This window comes from Erithacus rubecula (genome assembly GCF_903797595.1).
Source record: "Erithacus rubecula genome assembly, chromosome: 10".
Lineage (NCBI taxonomy): Eukaryota > Metazoa > Chordata > Aves > Passeriformes > Muscicapidae > Erithacus > Erithacus rubecula.
Window position 1 is genome coordinate 11,776,509 of NC_136662.1, and position 24,648 is coordinate 11,801,156.

Consider the following 24,648-nt stretch of genomic DNA (forward strand, 5'->3'; position numbering starts at 1 on the left):
CTCCTGTTATTTGGTTGTATTTTTACTTAGATATACCTTCACAGAATAGTTGTGAGATGTGAGATATAAAAGTTGGTGTTCTTAAAGGCAGTCAGAATTATGATAAAGAATGAACATAGGTCACTATATAGAACCAATATACACAAAATAGTTAAAATCAGTCATTTTGCAGAGCACAAATAATACCACTCTAATGCATCTTTGACCATACTGGTGATACCTCTTCTGAAAGGGTGTCTTGCATCAGCTCTTTATGTCACCCCATCTGCATTTTATGTAGATGAGCAAAAGAGCTGTATCATGTCAATTGTTATACTGCCAGAATCTTTAATTATATCTCTGAAATGAGATCATGAATGCCTGTTTTTTTTCCCAAGCTCCTTTGCTTAACAAGGAAATAGAAAAGAAGGTACTAATCAGGGTAAAGTTCACTTCCTGCAGAGGGCTAATAAGATGTTGAATTTTTGGAAGACTTTAATGAGAATTAACTGAGGCACACACAATGTTTTCAGTGATGAATTTCAGCTTTACTGAAAACAATCAGGTTGAAAAAGGACAGGTGTTTATTGGCTTTGGATGAGATAAAGGCCAACCTGGCTGACCCATGCTTCTGTATTTGTTCTTGAAATCTGTGTGACATTAAATTGCATCACTTTAAGCCTTCACTTTTCTCCCAGTGTTGTAACTCCTGGTCTCCATGTGCTCTGGACTGGCGTTTCAGATGGAAGGGGCTTGGGTAAGCACTGCAACTCTATAAGCACTCGGGGCCCTTTTGTCGCTGGTCTGTCTCTAGGCAATGCTGATCACTGTTGCTCTTCTCTCTGATTGTGAAGTGACTGAAAAAGATGTGCTACTGTTACCTTGCAGTCCTGCCCTTAACAGGAGTCCCAGTCTAGACTGTTAATACCAGTTACGGAGAGTTGTTTCTCCATTGGCTTTAGTGTGCCACCTATCACACTGAAACACTACACTTTCACTTCGGGGAATGTGCTTTTAGTGGTCCTGAGTCTGTCTTCTTGTGCTTTTTAAATGGATATTGCCATGTGCCAGGACTTGAGGGGCACATCTAATTGGTGGTAAATGAAAATGTTAAAATGTTTTGCAGAAATGCAATAGGTGGTATTGGGTGGACATACTTCACATAAAGAAGGTGTATGTCCTTTCAAATATAACAAAAGTGCCTAGATATAATACCAAGTAATTTCTTCCTGTATTTAACTAATACTGCATGGAACTAGCATGTCTTTTTAACTGAGGCTAGATGGCAATTCCTACATTGTAGATAGCTGATCATTGGGAATAAGACAAAACATTTTGTTTTGAAGGCTGTAAGGATATTTTGTTTATATAAAGGAAGAAATGTTTCTTTTGTAACTGTGAAACTTCCTATTAAAGGATGCGTATAACTTCCAAAATAAAAAGACTCTTGTAACTGTAAATGGCTATGATATATTTGCTGTTCCCCACCCACTCAGAGGCAAAACCTATTTATGAGGCTTTATTAAGTGCAAATAATTCCCATGGCATCAGCACAGAAGAATCAGCTGCAGAATATAGTCTGATTTGCATATAAATGACATGATTTCTGCTCAGAAAAGTATATTGAGAAATACATATTTCTATATTGGAAACCTGATATTCACACATATTAAGGTCAGCTTGCATAACTTGTTTTAGACTGCTGCATGTTGATACCTGATCACACTTCCAGCTAGATTCAGGCTAGATTCAGGCTTCCTTTGAAAATCATGGATTTCTTCTTTTGATCTAATTAAGCTATAATTTAGAGAAATAGATTCCAAAACATTTAAATCATCAGTTTCAGGACTTAAAAGTATTCAGAATATTCATCATTACAAGTGGAAAGCTCAGAACTTGGCATTTCTCCTTATCTCCAGTACTGTGAATTTGTGATGTGAGAGAATTCCTGTTGTTTGGGTGAGACAGAAGAAAGTTGTTAATTTGTCCTAGTCCCTTCAATAAATGGTAGGATGTAATGGAACTAGACACAGAAATAGTACCTTTTTTGTGTGTGCTTTAATCTGTGTAGTAAGTAATACAGTGAACCTTGCCATCAAACTCTGTATTTTCACAGATTCTCATTATATCTTGCTTTGCCAATGTCTTTAATGGTTTTTCTTTAAGCAGCCCAGCCACCATTCAGGACCAATGTTCACTTACTGACGGGCTCCTGCTGCTTCTTAGATCCATCCTAAAATAAAAGAAAGATGTTGGAGAGATAGGTATTAAAAAGTTTGGAAGAGACCTGCCACACCTTGGTTTTCAAATTACTGCCTAGCAAAGGCCTTAGTGAGCTGAATGCCATTGCCAGAAGAAGTAGGTTTGCTGCCTAGAGAGATTGATTTGCCACAGTGAATTGCCTTTAGTTTTGAATGCCTCATGGAGAGCTTGACACTGTCTAATAAAGAAAAAGCAAAGTAGTGCTATCTAGATACTTGGATGTGCAGACCAGAGCCTCCTTTTTAGCAATTTCTTTAGTTTATAAAGGCTATTAAATTATCTGAATTAAAATAAGGTAGTATGGTTTATTACTATTTTTCCTGAGTTTGGTGTAATATTTTAGCTGTTGTAGTCCAGACTTGTTAGGTTCTTGGGTGTAAAAAATACACTACTTTTATCCCAGAACTCTGTCCTTGTGCCTTATGTGTTATGCCCAGAAAAGGTTTTTTCTGTCTAGTTGGGAATTTATACTCAAAGAATAGTCACCCAGCAGCTGTATCATTTATCATTTTAAGTATCTTCTCAATTATAAAGATTTTAGGCTCTGAGGTCACAAATGAACTAACAGATGTAAAAGGTGCATTGACCAAAGCATCAGTACATTATAAAATAATTTTATTTCTAAAGCATGGCAGCAGAAATGATAAAGAAAGTGCCAACTATGAAAAAGATATGCTTTTCTTGTGATACATCCCAGAGATGAATTTGAGAGACTGGAGGCTTGCTCAGTGAGGAAAATAACCTGTGTTAGGATGGTAAGAGGTACAAGTGGATCTCTCTCATTCCCTGTCTCCTGGGTGTGATAGTCTCAGACAACCACATTAGCAGAAGCTTAGATGCATTCTTAGCTTCTGGAATGGATTTGCTGAAGTGACAGTGCATACTGAGGATGATGGTAAAAAGAAGGGCAGCGTATTGCAGTGGTGGAACACAGCTTCAGATAAGCATGTAGTTCAACAGAAATTAGTCTCTGTCCATAGATTTTATAGCAGCCGATCAGACCTGCTCTTTCAGTTCAAGCAGTTAATAATATCTCAGCACTGTAGCTTAAGGGATACAATTTTCAAAATTATTGTAGTGTGGGACCGATAAATTTCAGCACAAAGAAGGCACTATTCCATATAATTTATTTTAGATTTCCATCTAGGGTATGTTCTGACACTCCACATGAAAGTCAAATTGTCCATGTAAAATGGTTTTCAGGTGATAAGTTGACCCCTGGGGTTTTAGTAAAATAATAGATTCAGAATTCCATCTGACTCTCCAATCTATAAAAGCTAGTTATCAGCTGTTTGAAGGATTTGATAAGAAATGGAAAAAAAGGGAGAGCTTTTGTATAGTGACATTTTTCTCATTAATGGAGACAAGGTAAGAATCACAAACTCCTTCTGGACTTGGTAGTAAATACTCTGCTGACATGTTCCAGAAGGTAGCTGTTCTGTGTGAGGAGTGTATGTGTATAATACTCCACATGCATATGGAACAAGGAATATTTCTAATAGACATGTACAGCCCATCAAAAGAAGGACGTTTACTGTGCCATCATCTGGCCATCATTTCTAAATACATTCCATCACCAGAGCCTACTTCAGCAGAAGTTTTGCTGCAGAATGACTGTCTTACAGTGCCTAGAGACATGGTAGAAGAATAAAAAATATTTTATTCAGAATTCTTCAATATTTAGATGTAGTGCAAGACAAATGGAAACCTGAAAAGAAATTAGGTGTTATTTTAAGTTCTTTTCTGAACACTTACAGGACCTGCTGTGATTTTTCTTTTTTTTAAGTTTTTTAATTTAATTGTATTTTTTTGAGAATACTTAAAAATAGTTCCTACTGTAACTTTGACTTTACTGTCAGTTTAAGCAGATCCAAAGCTGGGTAGAGGCTTTGTTGCATTTTGTTTTTATAGATAGGTGTATCTGCATGTCCATGCAGGAATAGTGAGTAACTGAGGAAAAGTGACAGTAAGAAAGGAACCAGAAGGAACTTGCTTAATAAAATGCTAAAAGCATGCTTTTGCTTAGTAGATTTGAGTCCCTGTTTGAATTTTGAGCAAAGAAAATATCTCCTGCTTTTAAAAAACAACTGTGCTCAATAAAATATGACTTTTCTACAGTCTTTGTAAATAAGAAGGTTTGTCTCAAAGAAAAACCCAAGTCCCTTCTCAGTTGTTTGTGATGTTCCTGTACTTTCCCTTCTTGTGTGGGTGGTGAACATGGAGCTCACTGCAGAAGTATTGTTATACTCTGTTGCTGCAGCTTTTGCAAGTGAGAAGAAAGCTACAAGGAGGGAAGCTGTTTGCCTCCTGTGTTCTGGAAGGTGCAGACATCTCTAAGAGGAACTGAGCAGTGCTCAGGGGTGAAGATATCTCATGCTCCCAAGTTGGGTAGAGAAGGAAAATGTAGTGATCTGAGATCTGTAGTGATCTTGTAGGCAGTGTTGTGGAGGAGCTGGGATTTTGCTTGTGGAGCAGAGCTAGCTTTGGGGGTGACAGGAGAAAGGTAAGTTTCCCAGAGCAGGTGTCTGTGGCACCTCTGTGAACCATTTCAGAAATTTTCAGATTGGAAGGAGGACTGGAAAGAAAGATTTACCCTGCAATGACACAATGGGAACATTAATTTTCAAGCTTTTTTATTAATTCTAGCTCTTCAACAGATCAGACTTGTCATTATTTAAAGAACAATTTTATCCTCCCAGTAGCACCTGCATTTATAAATCTGGATTCTGTGTGTGTGTTTATCAAACAGAAAAACATCTACCTAAACACAATTGCGAATTTCGAGTCCTTGTGGACAGGATGAAAAAGGGCTAAAAATTATTACACTTTACCTCTTCCTGGTTCTGGTTGGTTTGTTTTAGCTTTATAGAGATAATTGGGTGTTAGTCCTGCAAGTGGGTAAGTTATAACAGATGCGGGACAGGCTTGCTCCCTCACTTTTGGAAGCATGACTGGAATGTGATTGTGAAGATGTGGAAAACTAATCAGTAATGAAAATAATCACTGAGTATAAATCTGTGTTCTGTCAGAAAAGCTTGTTGGTGCTGTGGAGCTCCACTCTTGCCCCGTGTCACTCAGCTGTTGTACCAGGCCAGTTGTTCTGCAAGTTGTTATGTGAATTATCTTTTGAGAATCCGGTCTGTTATCTCTTGGCAATGCTGCTATTGCCAGAAGGAAGTCCATGTGTACAAAGAGCAAAGCATGGTTGTATTTCACTTACCCTTGAATTGGAAAGTAGCCTTTGTTTCATGTATATGGCAAGTGAACTACATTACGTTAATGAGAGATCCTAAATTCTGCTTAGAATTGTCATTGACAGCTATTAACATATTTAAAATAGTATTTTTTATTTGGAGCTTAGTCATAATTCACCAAGATGTTAACTATAGAGATGGTTGAAAGGGCTTTGGATGGTCCAAGATTGCATCCCAGCTTCGTAGCATTCCTCATTGCCTTGAAACTGTGCTAGGCTTCGTATCTGTAGTGAAAGAATTAAAGAAAGAGCAGCAATAAATTTACGTTTCCACTCCTTGTGTGAATGGAATAGGAAATGAGGAGCTCTTTGTCACCAAGTGGAACGAGTAATGTAACTCCAAGTACTGGCTACCATTTGTAAACAGCTGTGTCTTCCTACAGACCCAAAGAAGAGATTTCAGACCATATTTCTTTAAAAAGGTCATTGAGGAATACAGCCCCCAGGATGCACCGCACACTAAGTGTTCTAATATGTCTTTCCCACAGGGCTCACATCGGACATTTCTCCTCCGTTACTGCGCTCACAACCGCCGGCCTGAGGCGCGCTGAGGGCGGAATCGCCCATGCGCCGCGCAGAACCGTGCGTGGAACGAGCCCTGGTTCAGTGCGCGCCGCGGGGGAACAGCGCGGGGCGGGCCTGGGGGCAGCGCGGGGACCTTGGCTCTGCGTCAGCCCGCGGGCCGTGCGGAACCGAGCCCCACTGCCCCTATGGCCGTGCTGGACCGAGCCCCACTGCCCCTATGGCCGTGCGGGACCGAGCCCCATTGCCCCTATGGCCGTGCGGGACCGAGCCCCACTGCCCCTATGGCCGTGCGGGACCGAGCCCCATTGCCCCTATGGCCGTGCGGGACCGAGCCCCACTGCCCCTATGGCCGTGCGGGACCGAGCCCCATTGCCCCTATGGCCGTGCGGGACCGAGCCCCATTGCCCCTATGGCCGTGCGGGACCGAGCCCCATTGCCCCTATGGCCGTGCGGGACCGAGCCCCACTGCCCCTATGGCCGTGCGGGTCCGAGCCCCATTGCCGTGCGGGCCGTGCGCGGGGAAGGCCCGGGGGGTGCCGCCCTCCGGGTGCTTTGGTCGGCGTCACTCGCCGTGCGCTCCCTCCGGTGCGGGCACCAGGCGCAGGGTGAGACCGGGGTAGGTAGGGTACAGCTTGTGCTGCAGGTACCCCATGGTGCGTTGCACGGTGCTTGACCCGGAGGGACCTGGTGGCAGCGCAGGCGTTTCCGGGCTTAAAGGGAGCCCTAAATACTGTACACTTATGCAAAAATGAAAGTTAAAAGTAAGGTTGCCGACTATACCGTAGCACCGCAACAGCTGTAATTTTAAATGGAGGGAGGCCTACGTAAGATGGCCCGTTCTGTGTATTGTAACCAAATGAATTAATTGGTTAACAAGAGACTGATGTGCTGCAGAGGGAAGATGACATACCATCCTTCCGGGATTTTTCCAGACCAGGGCGTCGTGTGACCCACTCCAGCACCGCAGTTCCCTCCTGACTCCTCGTTTGTCACTCTGGGCTGAGAGGGGGCGGCCGAGCCGGGCACCATTTGCTGCGTGCCTCGCCTCGGCGTGCAGCTCCTCCGCCCCGAGCCCAGCGCATGTCTGCCCGCCCCGGCCAGCCCGTCACCTTCCTGTGCGAAAGGAAGGAAAGAGAAAAGCCTTTGCTTTAATGCAGAAATAGGTTAGGGGATAGTTTTTGTCTCGGAACTTATTTTCTCATGAATAGGAAAGTGCGTGCCCAAAGCAGCTTTTGCGCTGACCTCCCTTCCCTGTGTGCAAGGTCCCCGTGCATGCGGGTGGGGGAAGGGAGAAGTGACAAGACTTGCCTTGGCCCTGCGACCTTGCTGGGCTTGGCCCTGCAAACGGGACCCCCGAGGCCGGCGGTGGCTCTGGGGCTGGGGAAGGACTGGGTGCGCCTGCGGTCGGTGCGGGGCTGCACGCAGATCCTTCCCTGCTGAAAAGTTGTGTCAGCGCACGGACTGGTATCACATTCCTTCCCAGAGTTCTCGAGATGTTAACTTCCAAAAGGGAGGTGTCCCTTATGGATTTATGTCACTGATTTTGGGTTTTAAACTATTCATGCATGAAAAATGACTGTAGGAACTGTATACTCCCATGTATGAATAATGACTACATGGGAACACAGATTACAGCAGTTTTGTACTGAGATTGCAGCAGTTAACATGCTCTCTTTGGGAACATTATGAAACGTTTTTAAATACTGGTTCATGTTAATGCATTGATTTCAATCAGTCTCTTTTTGTCCCTTTTGGATTTGTTCAACTTAACAGCTAGCTTGTTTTATGTTTGCTCTAAGATATGCTTAGCAAATTAGGCAAATAAAAAAAATGCATGCAAAAATATGGTGCTATGCACATGTATCAGGGTTTTTAAAATTTATTAATAGACTCAATTTTCCGTACGATAGTCTGACTTTTTTTTTGCTCAATGGATAGTTTATGCCAATTACATGTAGTTTAACAGTTTTGAAACCTGTTTTGCTTTTCTAATGTATAAAGACATTGATTCTGTTTCAGGTTTTAATTAAACTCTACACTGACTTTAAAGATTCTATTGTCCTTTTCATTTGAATAGGATTTTTGTTAGATCTTTAACAAGACCTCAGTGGGGTAATAAATCTAAGCAATTGTCCTTATTAGGAGTAGATTATCCTCAAGAGATGGAAAGTCACAGAAGTAACTAAAACCATTTGCAGAGACTGAACAGAGGCTTTTTCTTCCTAAACATTAAACAGACTTGAAAATTACTTGCTTGGGCACTCAAATTAAATTAAATGATATTTTGTTTATTTTTCACATTTTCAGTGTAGGCTATTTGCATTTACTTAAAATTTGAGTTTCACTGAGTAGAATTCACTCCTGAATAAGGATCCTTACTTTCAGTATACAAGCTGCAATTGAAACTCAGTATATTCTGCCATTTCTTTTGTTATTAACCCTTGCAGTTCTTCTAATGTATAGGACTTGCTGGCCCAGGGAGGTATTCTTAGTTCATTGTTTTTGCCATAGAGATGGGTCTTGTGTTTGTCCCACAGCCCAGCCAAGGAGAGCTGTAGGGTATGCAGGAGTGTGGAGCTTGTGCAAAGGTATCACATGCTGGACTAAAAACACGGGCTCTTGGAGAAAACTTGTCACACTCAACGGTTCTGTCTAGGTTTGACCTTCCTGTATTTACATACTGCTAGGAGGTGAAAGGGGATATAACTCGAGTGGTTTGGGGTTTTTTTAGCTGTTCACTTCATTCGAGGGTATTCTCTGTCCTGCAGGTGCTCCTCATTTGCTTTGTTCGTGGTTTTAGTCATCAGTTGACTTCTGATGGGACAAGGCCTCCTTTATACACGTAGTCAAATCCTGAATTTGTCCCCAGTGTTTAATTCCTAACTTTGTTATACACATTGTGGTGCAATTTCTTTAAGCATCCAGATGTGTGGAAGCTCCGTTTGGGAGACACTCATTTCTCTAGGACTTAGTTCTACAAACCACCAGGCAAAGGCAGGGATGTTGTTCAGGGACATTGTCCCAGTGAGACAGTGGCGCTTCCCCACTGGCAGCGCTCGCTGCGCTGGCAAAGCCTCTGCCCTCCGAGGGACACGGCCACGGGAGCGGGGCTGAGGGGACACGGGCCCAGGAAGCCGGGCTGAAGGGACACGGCTGAGGAGACACGAACGCAGGACGCAGGGGTGAAGGGACACGGCCGCAGGAAGCCGGGCTGCGGGGACACGGCCCCAGAAGCCGGGCTGAAGGGACACGGCTGAGGGGACGCGGCCGCAGGAAGCCGGGCTGAGGGGACACGGCCGCAGGAAGCCGGGCTGCGGGGACACGGCTGAGGGGACGCGGCCGCAGGAAGCCGGGCTGCGGGGACACGGCCGCACGTGACGCCCCACGTCCGCCTCCGCCGGGAAGGAGCCCGCAGCCCTGCGCAGCTGATGCGGACCAGCCCCTCTGGGTTGTTGCAGCTTTCCCGGCTCGCAGCCAGCAGGTATTTAATGTCTCGGAGCCCTCCTGTCTGTGGGGTCCTCTGCCCCTGTCTCTGCCGATTCAGGTCCTGGCAGCCTCCAGGCTGCTGCTCCCCACACGGCATCTGCTGTGCTTAAGAGACTTCACCTCAAACCTTACTGTCTTCTAAGTGACTCTAGTGATACTTTGGGGCAGAACGAATTATGTTAGAGGAACATAGCTCATAAATGTTAATTTCTGATTAGACTCTATTTGCTGCATATTCTAGGCAAAATTGCAGGTTTTGAGCCTTCATCTTCCGCTTTCCATATCACTCAAATAGCAGAGATTTTGGCATAGTATATCACAGAGAGAGATGGAAAATCTGATGCAAAGTGAGATAATGTAGTTCTTCATTACTATGGCTCTTCTGTGCCTTGGTAGAAAACTTAAAAACGTAGAAGGTGCTGACAGCAGATAAGTCACCTAGTTCCTGCTCTGCTTTAGGTATAAAGACTGGGGAAAGCGGAGGGAGAGAATGCACACCCTGGTTTTTAGGCTCAGATTGCAACCCACCTTTCCTTCTAAAGCAGTGCACTGGAGGAAGTGTGGCAAACCGAGGCTGAGTCCTGCAACGTTACTTTATTATGACTCAGTGCACAAGATTATGAGCGCTAAGAGTGCTCAACCTTTGGGACAGATTCTGGGGAATGAAGAGATTCTTCATCCTATCTTGCGTGGCAATTAGATCTGATTTAGACAATGCCGTACCTCAGACAAAATCCACAGGGCATAGTTTTGCTTTGGATTCTTATCAGGATGTGGGATTTTCCCTCTGTTTTCCCCAGCAGCAGGGCCAGGTGTTTGTGGCTCTGCAGGGTGGAATTGTGAGGGCCCAGTTCTGTCCCTTAATGAGACATTTGTCTTGTCTCCCCTGTCCCCTCCACGATTCTGGGGATTCATGCTGTACTCAGAGGCCAGTGCTGTGACTCTGCCTGCAATATGAAGGTGGTGTGTCTGTAAGAAATGCAAGGCTAGCTAAATGGACTTCCACTGCTTGCTGACGTGCAATGAAAATCCCCGTCTTGCCTTGCACTCTGCAGCAATGTATGTTGCTTTCCCGTGCCAAGTACATACCACAGCACCAGATGTAGGGAGCTGCTCTTTGCACGTGTGCCATGCGGTGAGCCAGCAGCATTCCCCCTGTTCCAGCAGCCTCCCTGGAGGGCAGCAGGCTGCTTAAAAGGTCAGCGGGGTACCTGTGCATCACAGGTGTGAAAAGCTGCCCTCTTTAGGCCCTGAGGCAACAACCTGCTTTCAGTTTGTGAAGCCGAGCGGAAAAGCTGGGGCCCGACAGTGGCAGGTACCCCTGAGCACAAGAGGAAGGCAGCATGAGGGTATGAGAAACCCAGTTTGCTCCTTAGCATGAGTAGATGAGGTTTGGATGGGAGAGTAATGGGAATGCTAAATGTTTGCTGCTAATATTTACTAAAATAACAGCAAATCTCGTTTGTATTAATGTTTAGCTTTTGAGATGCATTGGAATTTTATTTTGTTAAAGAAGATCAGAAATCTAGTAGGTCTTTAATCTTCAACTGGAAAATACAATTTTGAAATCCATTCTCTTAGAAATGGAATACCAACGACAATGGATGTTAAATCTACTCTGTTATTTAAAGGATTTCTCAGATGGAAACAGAAGTTGATAGGATGGTGTCAGGCTCACATGGACATCAACTTTACTTACAGAGTTGTCCACATAAAGAAGAGAGATTGATCAGCATGTATTTTCTGGTTATATGATTGTTTAGGAATTATCAAAAATCATTATGTGATTATTAAATACTTGCATTTGCTTTTTGTTCCAACAAAAGGCTGTTGGAACTGTATCCATGTTGTTCTACAAGCACAGCTCTATGCATGAGCACTTCACCACAAAGGGTATCCAGTGTCCTGCATCTGCAGGAGTCTTCAGCATCCCCTCCTTCTGCTGGGCTGTTCCTCTTGTTACAGATTTGATCTCCCTTGGTCAATCTGTGCCTGATACCATCTATATGCCTTATTGTTCCCTACACCGTAATGCTGTCCTGTTTTTCCCAAATGTTACATTTCCTTTCTCCTTCCTCTATTTTTCATTTCTCTTTCTCATTTGTCATTGCATTTTCTGTCTCTGTTGTTTTTCACTTCTAATTTAATACCACCAGTGAATTTGTGTTTGTCTGCAGATCATTAAAAAGGGGCTATGTGGGAATACTTAAAAAAAGAAACACTACATTCCCAAGATAGGTTACAGAGTGGTGTGTGTCAGTACTCTGTTCTGGAACTTCTAGCTTTGTTTAGTTTTTTAACAGATGCAAAGTGGTCTCTGGATCTCTTGTTTGCCACTTCAGTGTGAGAATACAAGGAACAAATTCAAGAGTTGCAGGACTTGAAAGGATCTGTGCAGCCCTCGGAAAAGGGAGGGAAAAGTTTCCTCTGTAAGCAAAGCAAAAAAATCAAATTTACAAAAACCCCGTCTAGCCACAAAACTAGTCTGTCCTCAGCCTGTGGGCAGTTCATGGGAGTCCTTTCCTCCTTCCTACCCTCTGTACAGTCTGCTTCAAGCCACCTTTGTGATCAGTGGCTAGTGAGCTGGTAGAAATGCATGTGTGTGGGAGGATGGGTTGAAAGGACAGTGCAGAAGGCAGTCTTTCCCAATGAATTACAGCTGAACTGATTGCCAAGGACTGGAAACAGCCTTGCCTGCCCAATGAGGATGGGTGTTAGAAAAGAGTGGGTCAGCTGGGCGAGAGACAGTTGCTGTTGGAGTTGGAATCTGCTGCAGTTTAGGATGGAGTCTGCTGGCTGTACTGTGAGGAGGTAAGGGACAGCTTGAGTTTAGCTTGTCATGCAGAAGGAAGAAGGAAACTTGCAGAGAGGAGGAGTTAGTGCTATGTGAACTTGTCTGAGAAAAGTCTATGGAAAGAAGGCATGAGAAATTTTTGACAAAAGACTGGTGTTGGTGCCAGTTGTGTCCATCTTGACATAATTACTAGAGATGTGTGCCTAAAATACCACCATGTAGTAAGGGCTGTGCCTGTGGTGTGAGAGGAGCTCTGTTCCTCTGGGAAGCCAGGAGTCATTTGATTGCTTTAATCCAGCACAAATGTCTGTGGCTGATGCAGCTAGAAGGACCATTTGGTGTGGTGGATGGCAGAGTTAGATTAGGGAACAAATCCGACTGTGAGCTACCATGTTGCCTCATGGGGCTGACCTGAATGCTGGTATTGACACAAAGGAGGAAGTTTGTGGGGAGGGAAGTTTAGATGGGCTGACATAAAATGAGCAATGTCATCACATGGTCAGTGGAGAGAGGCTCTTGCAGCATGAGTATCTTCCTGGTGCCTGGTTTTAGGAGATGGGTGGCACTGCTGTGCCTGTGAGGTCTGTATGTGTCAGTTGATGCCCAGATATTACAGCAGCATTAGACAGTCCTTTCATTGTGCTTATGCTCCTTGCTGGAGTGTTTCACTAGGGAAACAGGCATTTGCAGCCCTGTTAGGGAGGGCAGGATGGGCTCGTAGTTGAGCTCTGTCTGGGTTAAAGGATGGCCTTGGGCAGCAGCAGGATTTCTGAAAGCCCCTGTAGGCTGCATCTCCTGGCACAGACTCCCTGCTGCCCTTGGTCCTCCTTGGCTGCAGTGCAGGAGGTGGCCAGCATTGCCCGGGTGGAAGCTTTAACTCTTTGTTACCTAAAATTCAGACAGTTTCAATGTAATGCAGCAGCAAATAAATCACTGGCCTCTTTGTACAGTATGACTGTTATCCCTCATCTTGCCTCTGCTGCCAGTGTTAATAATGTTTTGCACAGTTTCCCCAGTACAGACTGGGAGCTGGGGAGTGTGAGGTGTGCTTTAAGGGGCTGGTAGCAGCAGTGAGTGTTTGAGGCTGGATAATACCCACTGGTGCTGCATGAACTTGCTGTCAGGGGGCTGTTTAGGTAGTGCTTAGCATTGGTCAGTGGCAGGACTGTAAACTGAAGCAAATAGCTTGGTCCTGATTACATTTTGTAGAGGGGATGATGCAGAAGAAAATTTAATTAAAAATTAGCTTTGAAAAGGACTGAAAGTTTTTTACCAACCACACAGTACTTGGAAACTTCTGACGTTAACAAAATAACCTATTTGAAGCAATGGTAAACTGCCATCTGCTGGTAAAAAAGTAATGCACGTAATGAGCATTCAGACTTAGGAAGTGATTATTCTTTTGTGTTTGACATGCTGCAGTCAAATATGTACATGACATGGAAGCTGCATATATTTATTTAACGGGTGGTTTTCATCTCTATTTGCATTTTCATATAGAATATGCTAAACAGATGCCTATAATATAACTAACTTTAACGACAGGCACAGAAAACAAGACAATAAGAATAAAGAATGTGGACTAATAAAAGCAGATGAGCGATCAGGATGATGACAGGCTCCAAATGTGTCCTATTTACATTGCTAATAATGAATCACAAGCACTTCCTTTTATTGTTTCCCCCCATCTTAGACCCTGCTGTATGACCAGAATTGTAGCACTGAGAAACATTTCCTGGCATCTTCATTTTGATTTGTGTGTGTGTGGTTCCTTACACCAGCCTGTAAATAGGAACTGGGTCTTTAATTGTTCCTGATTTAAGTAGGTCATCTTCACCAATACACAAATCTCTTGTCTTCTTGTAAGCCAGGTCAGCTGTTGAAAAGGATATGGAAAATACTTACTACACAAATATAACAAGAGAAAATGATTTCACAAAGGACCACTCCCAAATTATACAGCATTACAGAACCATTTTCCATAAATCACCAGTATGATGAGTACACTGCAGGAGAGAGACTATCAGATTTCATGTTTATATAGTGTGTACCAAGTGGGTGTGCTGAGCATGACTGGGTCCCTAAGGTGCTGCTGCACTATAAATAGTGGTGTTAGCCTGAATTACCTCCAGTGCAAACATCAGGCCATTTGCCCTTTTCATATGCATGCAGTTTTGTTTTATGATTTGGATTATTCCAAGCATAGCCTATTGTTTTCGCAAACTGATCTTCTCATAGGAAATGTTTTAAATGGGCAAAGAAAAAATAGGTCAGCTCTTCCTTTGAAATCAGAGAGAAGTGTGTATTTGTAATATTTCCCAGGCTTATTTCCTTGGAAGAGGTTTGGCAGGTGTGAGGGGAAGTTAAAGATTTATTTTTGGTGCTATGTACCAGATGTCATACCTGCTTTTCTGAGACAGTTGCTTTTATCTTCAGCAGTACCTGCTCTAGTAGCAATGAAAAAGTGACTTGAATCCCTTTTAAAGCATGTAGTGCACTGTTCTTATGCCACTAAAGGAAAGGGAAGGCTTGTTTGGGAGACTCCAGGCAGAGTCCTTATGTGTCATTATAAAGCAAACATGTTTGCATCCTTCTCAGCAGTGTTTTTGCCTCCTTGAAGATGTGGTGAATTAATATAGCCAACTCCAGGGCTTGTGACTCCAGCAGACGCTGAAGGGCTACAAAGATGTCCAGTTTGAAGTGCTGTTATATTTATGAGATCTCCAAATTTATGGCTCACTTTGTAGCATCTAGGTGGTTCTTTCTAAAGGACCACTTCCGGGGGATTTGTGGTGCTGTGCACACTCTACTCATATTGGTTTTAGTCAAATGCTATTCAGTGTCTTGCCTGAAAAGAGCCCTGCTTGGTGGCAGAATAACATTAATACTGTAGGACCAAATCCTCAGCTCAGGAAAACATCACAGCTTTTGTTGACTTTTAAACTGTGGAGGATTTGGCCTTGGTGCATGGTCACAGAGCAGGCAGACACCCTGCTCTGGGTCCTGTTTACTGAAATGCTCCAATAGCAACACAACATGATCAGATGGAAACGGAGCCAGGGGAGCAGTGGTGCCCATGGATACCTGTTAACAGATGGGAGCTGAAGTACACAGTTACCATCAAAGACTCCACTGTCTTCTGCTTTGCTCTGGAGTCTCCCTGCCAACAGAGCTCTGCCTTTCAGCTGAAGAGTGACTGATGTTAGAAATAACAGTCCTGGTTTACTTCAGGTGTGCCACTGACTCACATGAACCATAGGAAGGATAAGGTAAAGGCAATCAAAGCAGCACATTCCTGTAGCTTCTAGGGGCTATAAAAATGGAAACATGGGAAACAAGCTCACAGATACATGAAATGATGAGGGGTCATTATTACCTGCTATAGGCTAAATCAGGAGGTCATTGAGACTGAGATTTGACCCAGCAAGAGAAAGGAGATGAGTAAGAAATGATGAAAAGATAAAGCTAGTATTTCCTTCATGTTATGCTAGAATCATTCTGTTCAAAAAGGCTCCTGAACCATGGAGAGCTGAGGCGGGCAGAGGTGAAGAGATGGGTTGTGGTGATGGAAGGATATTGTCATTACATAAATTGGAGCATTTCAAGTCTCTTTAACTGTTTAGTGCCATATCCCGTTAGTCTTTTCTGAGCTTACTTTGCAGTGGAATGGGGGAAAGTGTGCTGACAGCAAAACCAGTTGTTTGGCTGTTTCTTTTCTCTGTGTTTCCAGCAAATTAAGCACTGTGTCCTGCCTATGCCATGTTCAAGGTTTGGCAAAGGGCTTTTGATGGCTTTTTTGCCATCCTTTTAGCCAACACTTAATCCGGCTTCCTTTTAGTACTATGGCTTCTATACCAAAATGCACTGGTCAAACTGAGTCACCATAAAACTACTAGTGATTTACCAGTAGGAGCAGGAAAACCCTTAATCAGGGGGCAGTTTCTGTGTGGTGGATGCAGTGATAACCTAGCAGTTAACTTCTGTTCAGAAAGCAGTAAAACACTCACTTTCAAATCAAGAAGCATTAAATAGATACTATTTTCCTGGGGCAGGAAGGGGGGGAGAATAATGAAATGGCTGCATATTGTTAATTTCTGTGAATATAGTGACATTTGGATACCTCTGGTATATATTTGAAAAAAGCAATGAAATAAGACTTGTGCTATATGCTTGTCAAAGCCAGGCAAGGGGATCAGCTGATGTGCTTATCAGTCAGGCAGTGTACGTGGAGATGCTCTGCTTTGACACTGTCTGCTGATTGGAATTGTGCCCATGAAGAAGCCAGGTGATTAATCTGCAGGAGTTTATTTTTTGTGAACTGCTAATGTGCTCTGTTTCAGAGCAACAGCCCATGGTGCATTAAGCAGGGAAGATTTGATTGCAGGTGTGAAGGGCAGCACACAAAGATTGTCTGCACATCTCTTGTTTGAGCCTTAGAGGAAAATTAAATATTAGAGAAGTTTTTCCTGTGCTGGGGCAGAACCAGTACTTCATGAAAAGCAATTGTACTGTTAGAAAATATGTATGCATTTGAGTCAATCAGGATAAAATTTAAAACCATGATGCTCTTCTAAGATGGTAGTGGACACTTGGTACTAGCCCAAAAATGCACAGCTGCCACTTCATCTGACCTCTGTGGGAATCATGCTCTTCTTAAGTCTGTTGCACCATTTCTTAGGTGACTACACCTCACTCTTGCTGTGTTCTTTCCACCCATACTGTTGTGTACTCTGGCATCTAATGCTAGAAAGCAAGTGGGGCTGCTGAGTCCAACTGCCTCAACAGAAATGCAATGGGGAGGGATTCATAAGGTTCAGATGTATAGATTTAGATCTATATTTTCTAATGTCTGCTACCTAGCATTTGGCCCTGCTTACTTTCACTCCATCTTTACTCATCTGAACTCCTGGTTGTGGAGCAGCTGTGTCCTGTACAGTTCCTGGCACCTCTGCTTGCAGCCTGTGAGCAAGTCCCTGTTGGGAGGGAGGTTAGCAATGAAGATGGGTTATTGTGGAAAAGGGACAAGGAAGATAAGCAAATTATAGTCTTGCTTCAGGCTTTAAGATGTACCAAGCTCCCATTTTGAGCATGGGAACCAGGGAAGGAGAGTGGCTGCACGGGAGGGAGCAGACTGAGGCTGTGTTTCCATTCCCAGACATCCAGATCAGACGAGAAGACAGTGAACCAATATTGGGAATGCAGGCAAAGTCATAGGCCCTCTAATAATTTATTGGCTCTAGGACCAGGAGAATGTTGTACACTGTAATTATGACAGACAACAAGGTCATTGGAAACTGGAGTACCCAGGACAACAAAACAAAACTAGCCTCCCAAAAAGACTTCTCAGTCCTATGGTGCAATCTTTCCATACTCAATGGGCTGCTCTAAATGTAACTGTTATATTATTGGATATTTACCAATGACCTGGACTTAAACTGTGCTGTGGAATGCAGTGATAATGGGGAAGGATTGAGACTACTTGTTAGAAGAAGCAGTGAGAAAGTTTCAAGGGTTTTTGGGCTTTGCTGAACCTCTTTTGGTTTTGTTTTTCTTTCCCTTTATTTTCCTCTTATTTTTTCCTTAAAGGTCTACTATAAACAATTAGAGGAAATTTAACTATAATATTGTCTGTGGAGGCTAGGAAAGTAAGAATATATTCTGCATCACTGTTTTCCTTTGTTTGTCTTTTTTATCTTGTTTATCTTTGATCAGCTGCAGATGAAATAACCAGCTAACTGATTTCCCATACAGGGCTGCCACTCCTGCTGATGAAACTGTGCTGACATGGGAATATGCTCTGTAGCAGCCTACCAGTATCCATTTCTTATTCCAATACACTGACAGGTCATTCAGGGAGACAAAAAACGCTATTCTAAAGTGGAAAAGAAACTGCAATTTCAATTTTGTTTTGATTTGAAATTTTCCAGCTACCTATCAAGACCAAATCCTTGAACTATTTACTTAGAGTAACTGAAATACCCCTATTTGAAATAGTGGATATGCAAGATTTAGCCATTAAAGAGTTGGGGTAAAATTAAAATCCCCTTCAATAATAACTAAAGTCAGAGAAAATCTTTCAAGAAAATTAAACACTTGATCAAAAAGAGAGAAGGGTTATTGTTGAGAGCATAAAGATTAAACAGGAGAGTTGTCTCTCAGAATAACCATCAATGATAAGTAGCAGGCAGTTAATAATATCCCCTCAGGGATCTTCTTTTACTCATGTAGGTTTTTGGACAAATACAGTATTATATTTTGTAAAGTGTGAGGGAGCTTCATGTCATTCCAGAATAGCAGTAAAGCTTCAGTGGAACAGGGACAACTGGAATGGTAGGGAAGGGTTGATGCAGAAGCTGAAACAGCAGGAAATCAGGGACAGTTTTTCCACATAACTCTCCTTTTTGACCCCCAGATTCTGAGATCTTTTCTCAGTCTCTCTGACATGCCTATTTTTCATATCCACAGCACTGTGTTAGTGCTGAGATTTTATATGCTACTGGCCCTCAGTATGGGAAGGAAGGAGAGACCAAGTAAACGAAGGCACGTGGGGTGGAAAGGATTGGGGGCAGGAGGGTCTGGAGAACCTCTGAAGCCAGCTCTGCAGCTGGAGAAACTGTAACATGAAACAACTCCCTTGATCTCTCATTTTTCTTTCCTTACTCTCTCTGCCTATGTAATTGCAATAATAAATCTTTTTGTTACTTAACCATCTTGTGGCCATTGCAAACATTTAAGAATTAATGCAGTTCTCACACATGATGCACATGTTCTTCGTGTCCCCTTGTGTCCCTCCATTTATTCATTTATCATGTACACACAAAACTCCCATAAAATATTAATCTGAAATACAAATCTCTTTTTGCATCCTGGGAGCATTTGCATATAGTAATGTTAACGAGAGTATTAATTCTGCATGCACAGTCTGTGGACTGCACACAGGGCCAAATCTCTCTCGGCAACTGTGCTGAAATCAGCGACAAATTCAGAAACATTTTCATATTAAAAATGCTGAGTGGAAAGTGACAGTTTCCTAGAACTAAAATGTTGTCTTTAAAAGTCAAACAAGAATATTTGAATCCTTATTTTCAATTTTTCCTTCTAAGAATTCCTTTGTAAAAGGAATTTTATACTATTTTTCTACCCAATGGTTCCTAAAACACTGGTACAGTCTAGAAACGAAAGGATTTAATTTTTTAACAGTGCTGTAATTCATGGGGAATCTGAACATTTCTTTTGCCTTTCTTCCCTGTTGGGAACATCAGGAGTAGTTACACTTCATCCAGTTGGGGATGGACATGCTGTTGCAGATGGACCAAAAATAATTCAGTTAGGCTGGAGAAAGGATCATTTGCTCTGGAGTAATAACGATTGAAAACTGGCTGAACAGGCATTTGATGAAAAGGAAATACCAGGAGGATCTCCTGTGGTGGAAGAAATCTCTGCACCTCACTCCTGGCTGTGAGTATAGATGGGGTTTCAGTGCCTGTGACAGTGGTGAGAGCCCTAGGTCACCATGGAGGCCATTGGGAGCCACAGCAATGGCTCTGGGATCAAGGACACATTTCTTGGCCTGGGTTTTAGTCTGGAAGGAGGGAGGGTGGGAACAATCTTCTCTGAGCCTGATGGTCTGCCTTGGATCCTTCACTGTCCAAGGCAGACTTAAGACAAAATTAATACCACCAATGAAAGATGGGTTCTTTGTCTGCACCCAAATCCCACCAGACAGAGAAATAGAGTGGCACTTTACATACACCCCTTCTCCAGGTTTAGTTCATCCCTGCAAGTAATTTTTTTCTCAGTGATAGACTGTTAAAGGGTTGCATTTCCCTCAATGAAACTCAAGTCACTGAAGGTTTACAAATGGTTTTAAAGGGGAAGGCCCTGCAGCTGAAATGGGCCCTTTCTTTCTGCAGGGACAGTCTCTGGTGAGAGGCAGTTGCCAAAGCAGATCAAATCCCTGCAGCCAGGAGCTGCTTCCCTCCTTTAGGGGGAAGGCTGGAGCTCTCAGTAGATCCCTGGTTGCTGTTTATGGATCTTACAGTTCTCTGTCTGTGCTGCAGAAAATTAAAGCACTTATGTTTCAGGAACAATGTATTTTGAGTTTGACTTTATTTCGATTCTGATATTCAGATTCTGATGTCTGTAGTTTGTGAAAACACTAAGTGCCTTACTGTCTTCAGAACAATGCCATTGATCCCTCAGCTCCTAACTGTAAAGCATTCATTTGGCTATACAGCTTTTAAAAGTATTATAAATGATTCATGTGAGACAACCTCCACAGCTGGAGTTAAGCACTTCCATGTGCTTGCTGAATCAGGGACCAAGTTGTTAGGAAGATCTTTCAGGGCTCACTGGAGATCCATCAGAAATTGTCTTGACTTAACCAAGCCATGGTATTTCTCTTAATCACTAGTACATCATCATCATCTTTTTTCTCTTCCTCTTTATTCATGCTTAAATGAGACACATCTGTTTCCATTTTTCACATTGTTCTGTTATGTGAGTAATGATATCAAGTTGTTTTTTTTTTTCCCCATGCACTGTGAAAGAATAAATTAGTGTTAAGTTTGTGAAGTGCTTTAAAACACTAAAGCAAAACATCTGTTTCAGCTGCAGGTCATTAAGATAAAAAACCCTAGTCTGTGTGCTGTGCAAAACTGCCAAAAAATTTATCAGCTCAAACACATTTCTTTACCTGTCTTTTACTATAACAAGTGGAAATGGTGAAAGGACAGTAAATCCTTGTCAGGGATGGAGCAGTTAAGTGTTCAGTGCAGGAATCCACAGCAGTACCTTGTAGTAATGAATCTTGGTCTGATCTGGAGATGCCTGGAGGTTGCTGCAGTGCTGTAGACTTCAAGCTGAGTTCTCCTTGACTTCCACATCTTCCAGCAAGGCACAAGATTGTATAGGGTTGTCTTATCTCCTGTAGATGTGTTACTGAATGTCAGCTACGAATCCTTCCACCCACCCCCAATATCTTAATTGTTTCCAGGACAGGTGGCCAGAGTAAAGCTGAGTTGGCCAATCTACTTTAAAGGTGAGCTGTGACACTCTTTCCATGCCAAAGCCCAAATGTAGATGTCTGTGTCCCTTTGTTAGTAATGATCTCCTTTATAAAGCATTTTAAGGCAGAGAGATGAAAAGCCAACAGCTACCTGAGAGTTTGGCTACTAATAAATAAAATAATCAATATTAACATTGAGTGCATTCCCTGAATTTTGTAGGAAATGCCAAACCTTGCAGGCAGGTCCTGGCAGGTAATAACTTACTCCTATAAGAGGCAGTGTTCACCTCTGTTTTGCTCTGTCTTTAATTAAAAGGTCCAAATCCTTCCTTAGTGTAAAGAAGTGTTAGGTATCACAAATGTGCTTCGAAACTGGATGTGGCCTTTTTGGTGTCTTAAGAGAAATTACTTATTTTTCCTTCCACTCTGCCAAAGCAGTAGCCAGTGCAGTGTTGAGCAGTTCTGCTCCACTATGCTCGTACAGTCCCTGGAGCAAATGAATGGATGTTTGGGGTCTTTAGCAGCCCTCTGCACCTTTTTAAAGCAGCACTGTGGCTCCCCTTTCATTTAAACCCTCAGTTTGTGAGACAGGAGAGTGTATATATATTGCTGCACTGAATCTGTTCACCTGCAGCTCTCCCCACCCCCAGCTTATGAGCATGATTTCCTTTTATGCACTGCTCTGTCACAGCTTGGCAAGTTTCCCAAGACAATCCATACCAGAAAGGAGAATATGGCTGCTGAGCAGCGTAGACAGGAGAAATGCCTTATGTAACAGATTAAATTAAATACTATGAAATGTTGGGACAGGCGAGGCTGGAAACAAAATGCAGCCCTTTAGCATCAGTTCTGCTTGCCCTCACCATCATCAGCACCTAATAGTCACTGCCTGTCTCCATTCACATCTCCATCTTTTTCAGGAAACTGCCTGCAGCACAATGTACAAACTGCTTGGCAAGCGGTTTTAGAAGGGGTTTTATTTATTTATTTTTTCTCCTAATTCTTCATGAGCCTCATGAGAATTTCCCCACTAATATGCCTGTGGCATCATTAGGTGTTTAATGAGAGTGATGTTACTTGAATATTATTGTTTTTATAGCTCATTTTGTTTTGACAGGTCTTCAGTTTTGTGGCACTTTATAGTGTACAGACTTCCCCTTCCTGTATCTTCCAGATTTTGCAGAAATATTACCACAGAGGCATTGTCACAAAACCTGAAATAATAAATTGTCAACATTCAAGATGTTTGAGTTCAATGTGTGTTCAACACCACAGCAGTTTAATGATATCAATTAATTATTTTAGAATATTTCTTTTGTAATACTGAAGCACTAGGAATACTCCAATAATGGCCATGTCCTGGACAGTAGTTCAGTGCAGTACTGCACAAACAATTCTGTTTAGATTCTTCTAGAAGTTGCCCAAAAGACCAGCTTGTATTCCAGTGCATAATGGATCAGAGTCTTGTTCCTCACATCCATAAACTGGATCATTATAGGATGTGCTCAGATGAAAAATGCCAGCATTATACCTGCAGAAAACAAGGCTGCTGAAATCATAAGCATTGAACAGATCCATACAATGTTATTTTACCCCATGCGTTTTGTCTACATGTTGACAGTACTGTATCCCTTTCTTTACTGATTAAATGGATACAGGTTTGTGTGCAGACAAGATCATAATTCATACTTAGAAAAATGCCATCTTTATTTACCATATCATATGGGTGATCAGTGCTGAACAGTGCATTTATTGAACAGCTGTGTCAATGCAAGAGAAATGGTTGTATTTTTGGCATATTAATTAATACCTATTAAGCTCTCAGTTTTGTTATTTTCCAAGTAATTTTACCTGGTTTAGGCTGCACATACTTTCTTACTGCCACAGTGGCAGAGCCTTTAAAACAACTAGCTGCTGTCACAAATTTTTACTAAGCTGAGGGGAGTTACTGGGCAATAGGACAGTTCAGGTACTCTTCCTGCTCCCTTGTGCAGTGTGTCCTGCCTGACAGTAAAGGGGAAGAAGCTGCACTTCTCTGCAGTCTCTGTTCTCCTCCCACCACTCCACAGTGTGGCTGCACAAATATTTTGCTCTTGAGATTCCTGCTGCAGGCCCCAAAGGTCTGTGCCTGTGTTCCCAGTACAGCAGTGGAGCTGTACAGCTTCAGGAGTAAATAATATTAACAAAGCAGTAATTGTATACATAGCTACTGTTTCAAATGTTCATATTCTGGCTTCCAAGGACCCTACTTTTATGTCTTTGCTTATATTTAATAGCAGTTGCAGTGGTTAACTGGCTTTATTTTGGAAACCTTGACATTTCTCTTGCCAGTACTGGCACTGTGAAGATCAGAAACAAAGATGTGCCTTTTTACTCTGTGTCTTCTGATAGGTTTTGTCATTTGGCAACTGTTGTTCTGTTAGACTTTTCAGAATTTGGACAGGATTCTGATCTCTTACAAAGTGACACACACTTATTAGAATGCAGGAACAGGTTGGGGCCTTTTTTCTGATTACAACATGCTGAGTGCCATGCATGAGGAATTAGAGGCTGTCTGTTATTATGTAGCCAAACAGCTGCAGGAACTTCTAGTCAGTGCTTTTAAGCACTAGTAAAATAAAAATGAAAATAATGTTCCCATGAAGCAGAATGTAAAGCACAGGCACCTCTTTCAGGTCTCCCAGGCTTTGGAAAAGAATGATCAAATTTGGACCAGGCCAGTCTTCTTACACTTGAAATTTCACTGAAGTAAAATACAAAATAAGGAGAAATTTTGGGTTCTTCTGCAAGTGTTTTTGTGGTAGTTCCTTCTTCTATAGTCTCTTTTCAAACCCAGCCCAGTGTAAGGAAAAAAAAAAAATCAAAATTTTAATTTCTAAATTAAACTAAACTCAAGGCTTGAGTTTGTGGTTTTTTTTTTTTTAATATGCCATAGCTAGGAGGTATTTTAAGTTGAGGTTGATACATACTACATTTTATATTAGTTGCTTTTCCTTTTAGATGCACAGGTAATCACTCATGTGACGTTTCCAGTGGAGTACTCCCCAAGCCATTTGATTTTCCTGCTCCTTCTGGGAAATGGGACTTGTTCAGTCGGCGAGTAAAATATCCTCATCCTGCTCAGAACAAAAGAACTGGCCAACTAGTTTTGTCCTTCTGTCCATTAAAAGTGCTCCTGTGCTGCCATTAAGGTTGTGTTGCCTGAACATCATGTGCCCTCTGGGACTCCCTGGGAGTGCTCCAGCTGGGATGCTACAGGAAAATTGCTCCGAAACCTTCTCAGTTTCCCCCCCACATCCATAGAGTATGGCTCATCTCCACTCAGCGAGTCTCCCTGAAGCA

The 24,648-nt window shown here is 42.6% G+C and overlaps 1 protein-coding gene across 4 annotated transcripts in view; it reads left to right on the top strand.

Annotated features, from left to right (window-relative positions):
* Positions 1 to 9,335: 9,335 nt before the first annotated feature.
* Positions 9,336 to 24,648, top strand: part of ZNF644 (zinc finger protein 644) — a 71,306-nt gene continuing 55,993 nt past the window's right edge. The window contains exon 1 of one of the 4 annotated variants that reach the window (XM_079313598.1): positions 9,336 to 9,500. In XM_079313598.1, the coding sequence (XP_079169724.1) occupies positions 9,448 to 9,500 (53 nt within the window). In that variant the 5' untranslated portion in view covers positions 9,336 to 9,447. The remainder of the gene's footprint in view (positions 9,501 to 24,648) is intronic. The other 3 variants (XM_079313609.1, XM_079313610.1, XM_079313605.1) reach the window with 3 other exon arrangements.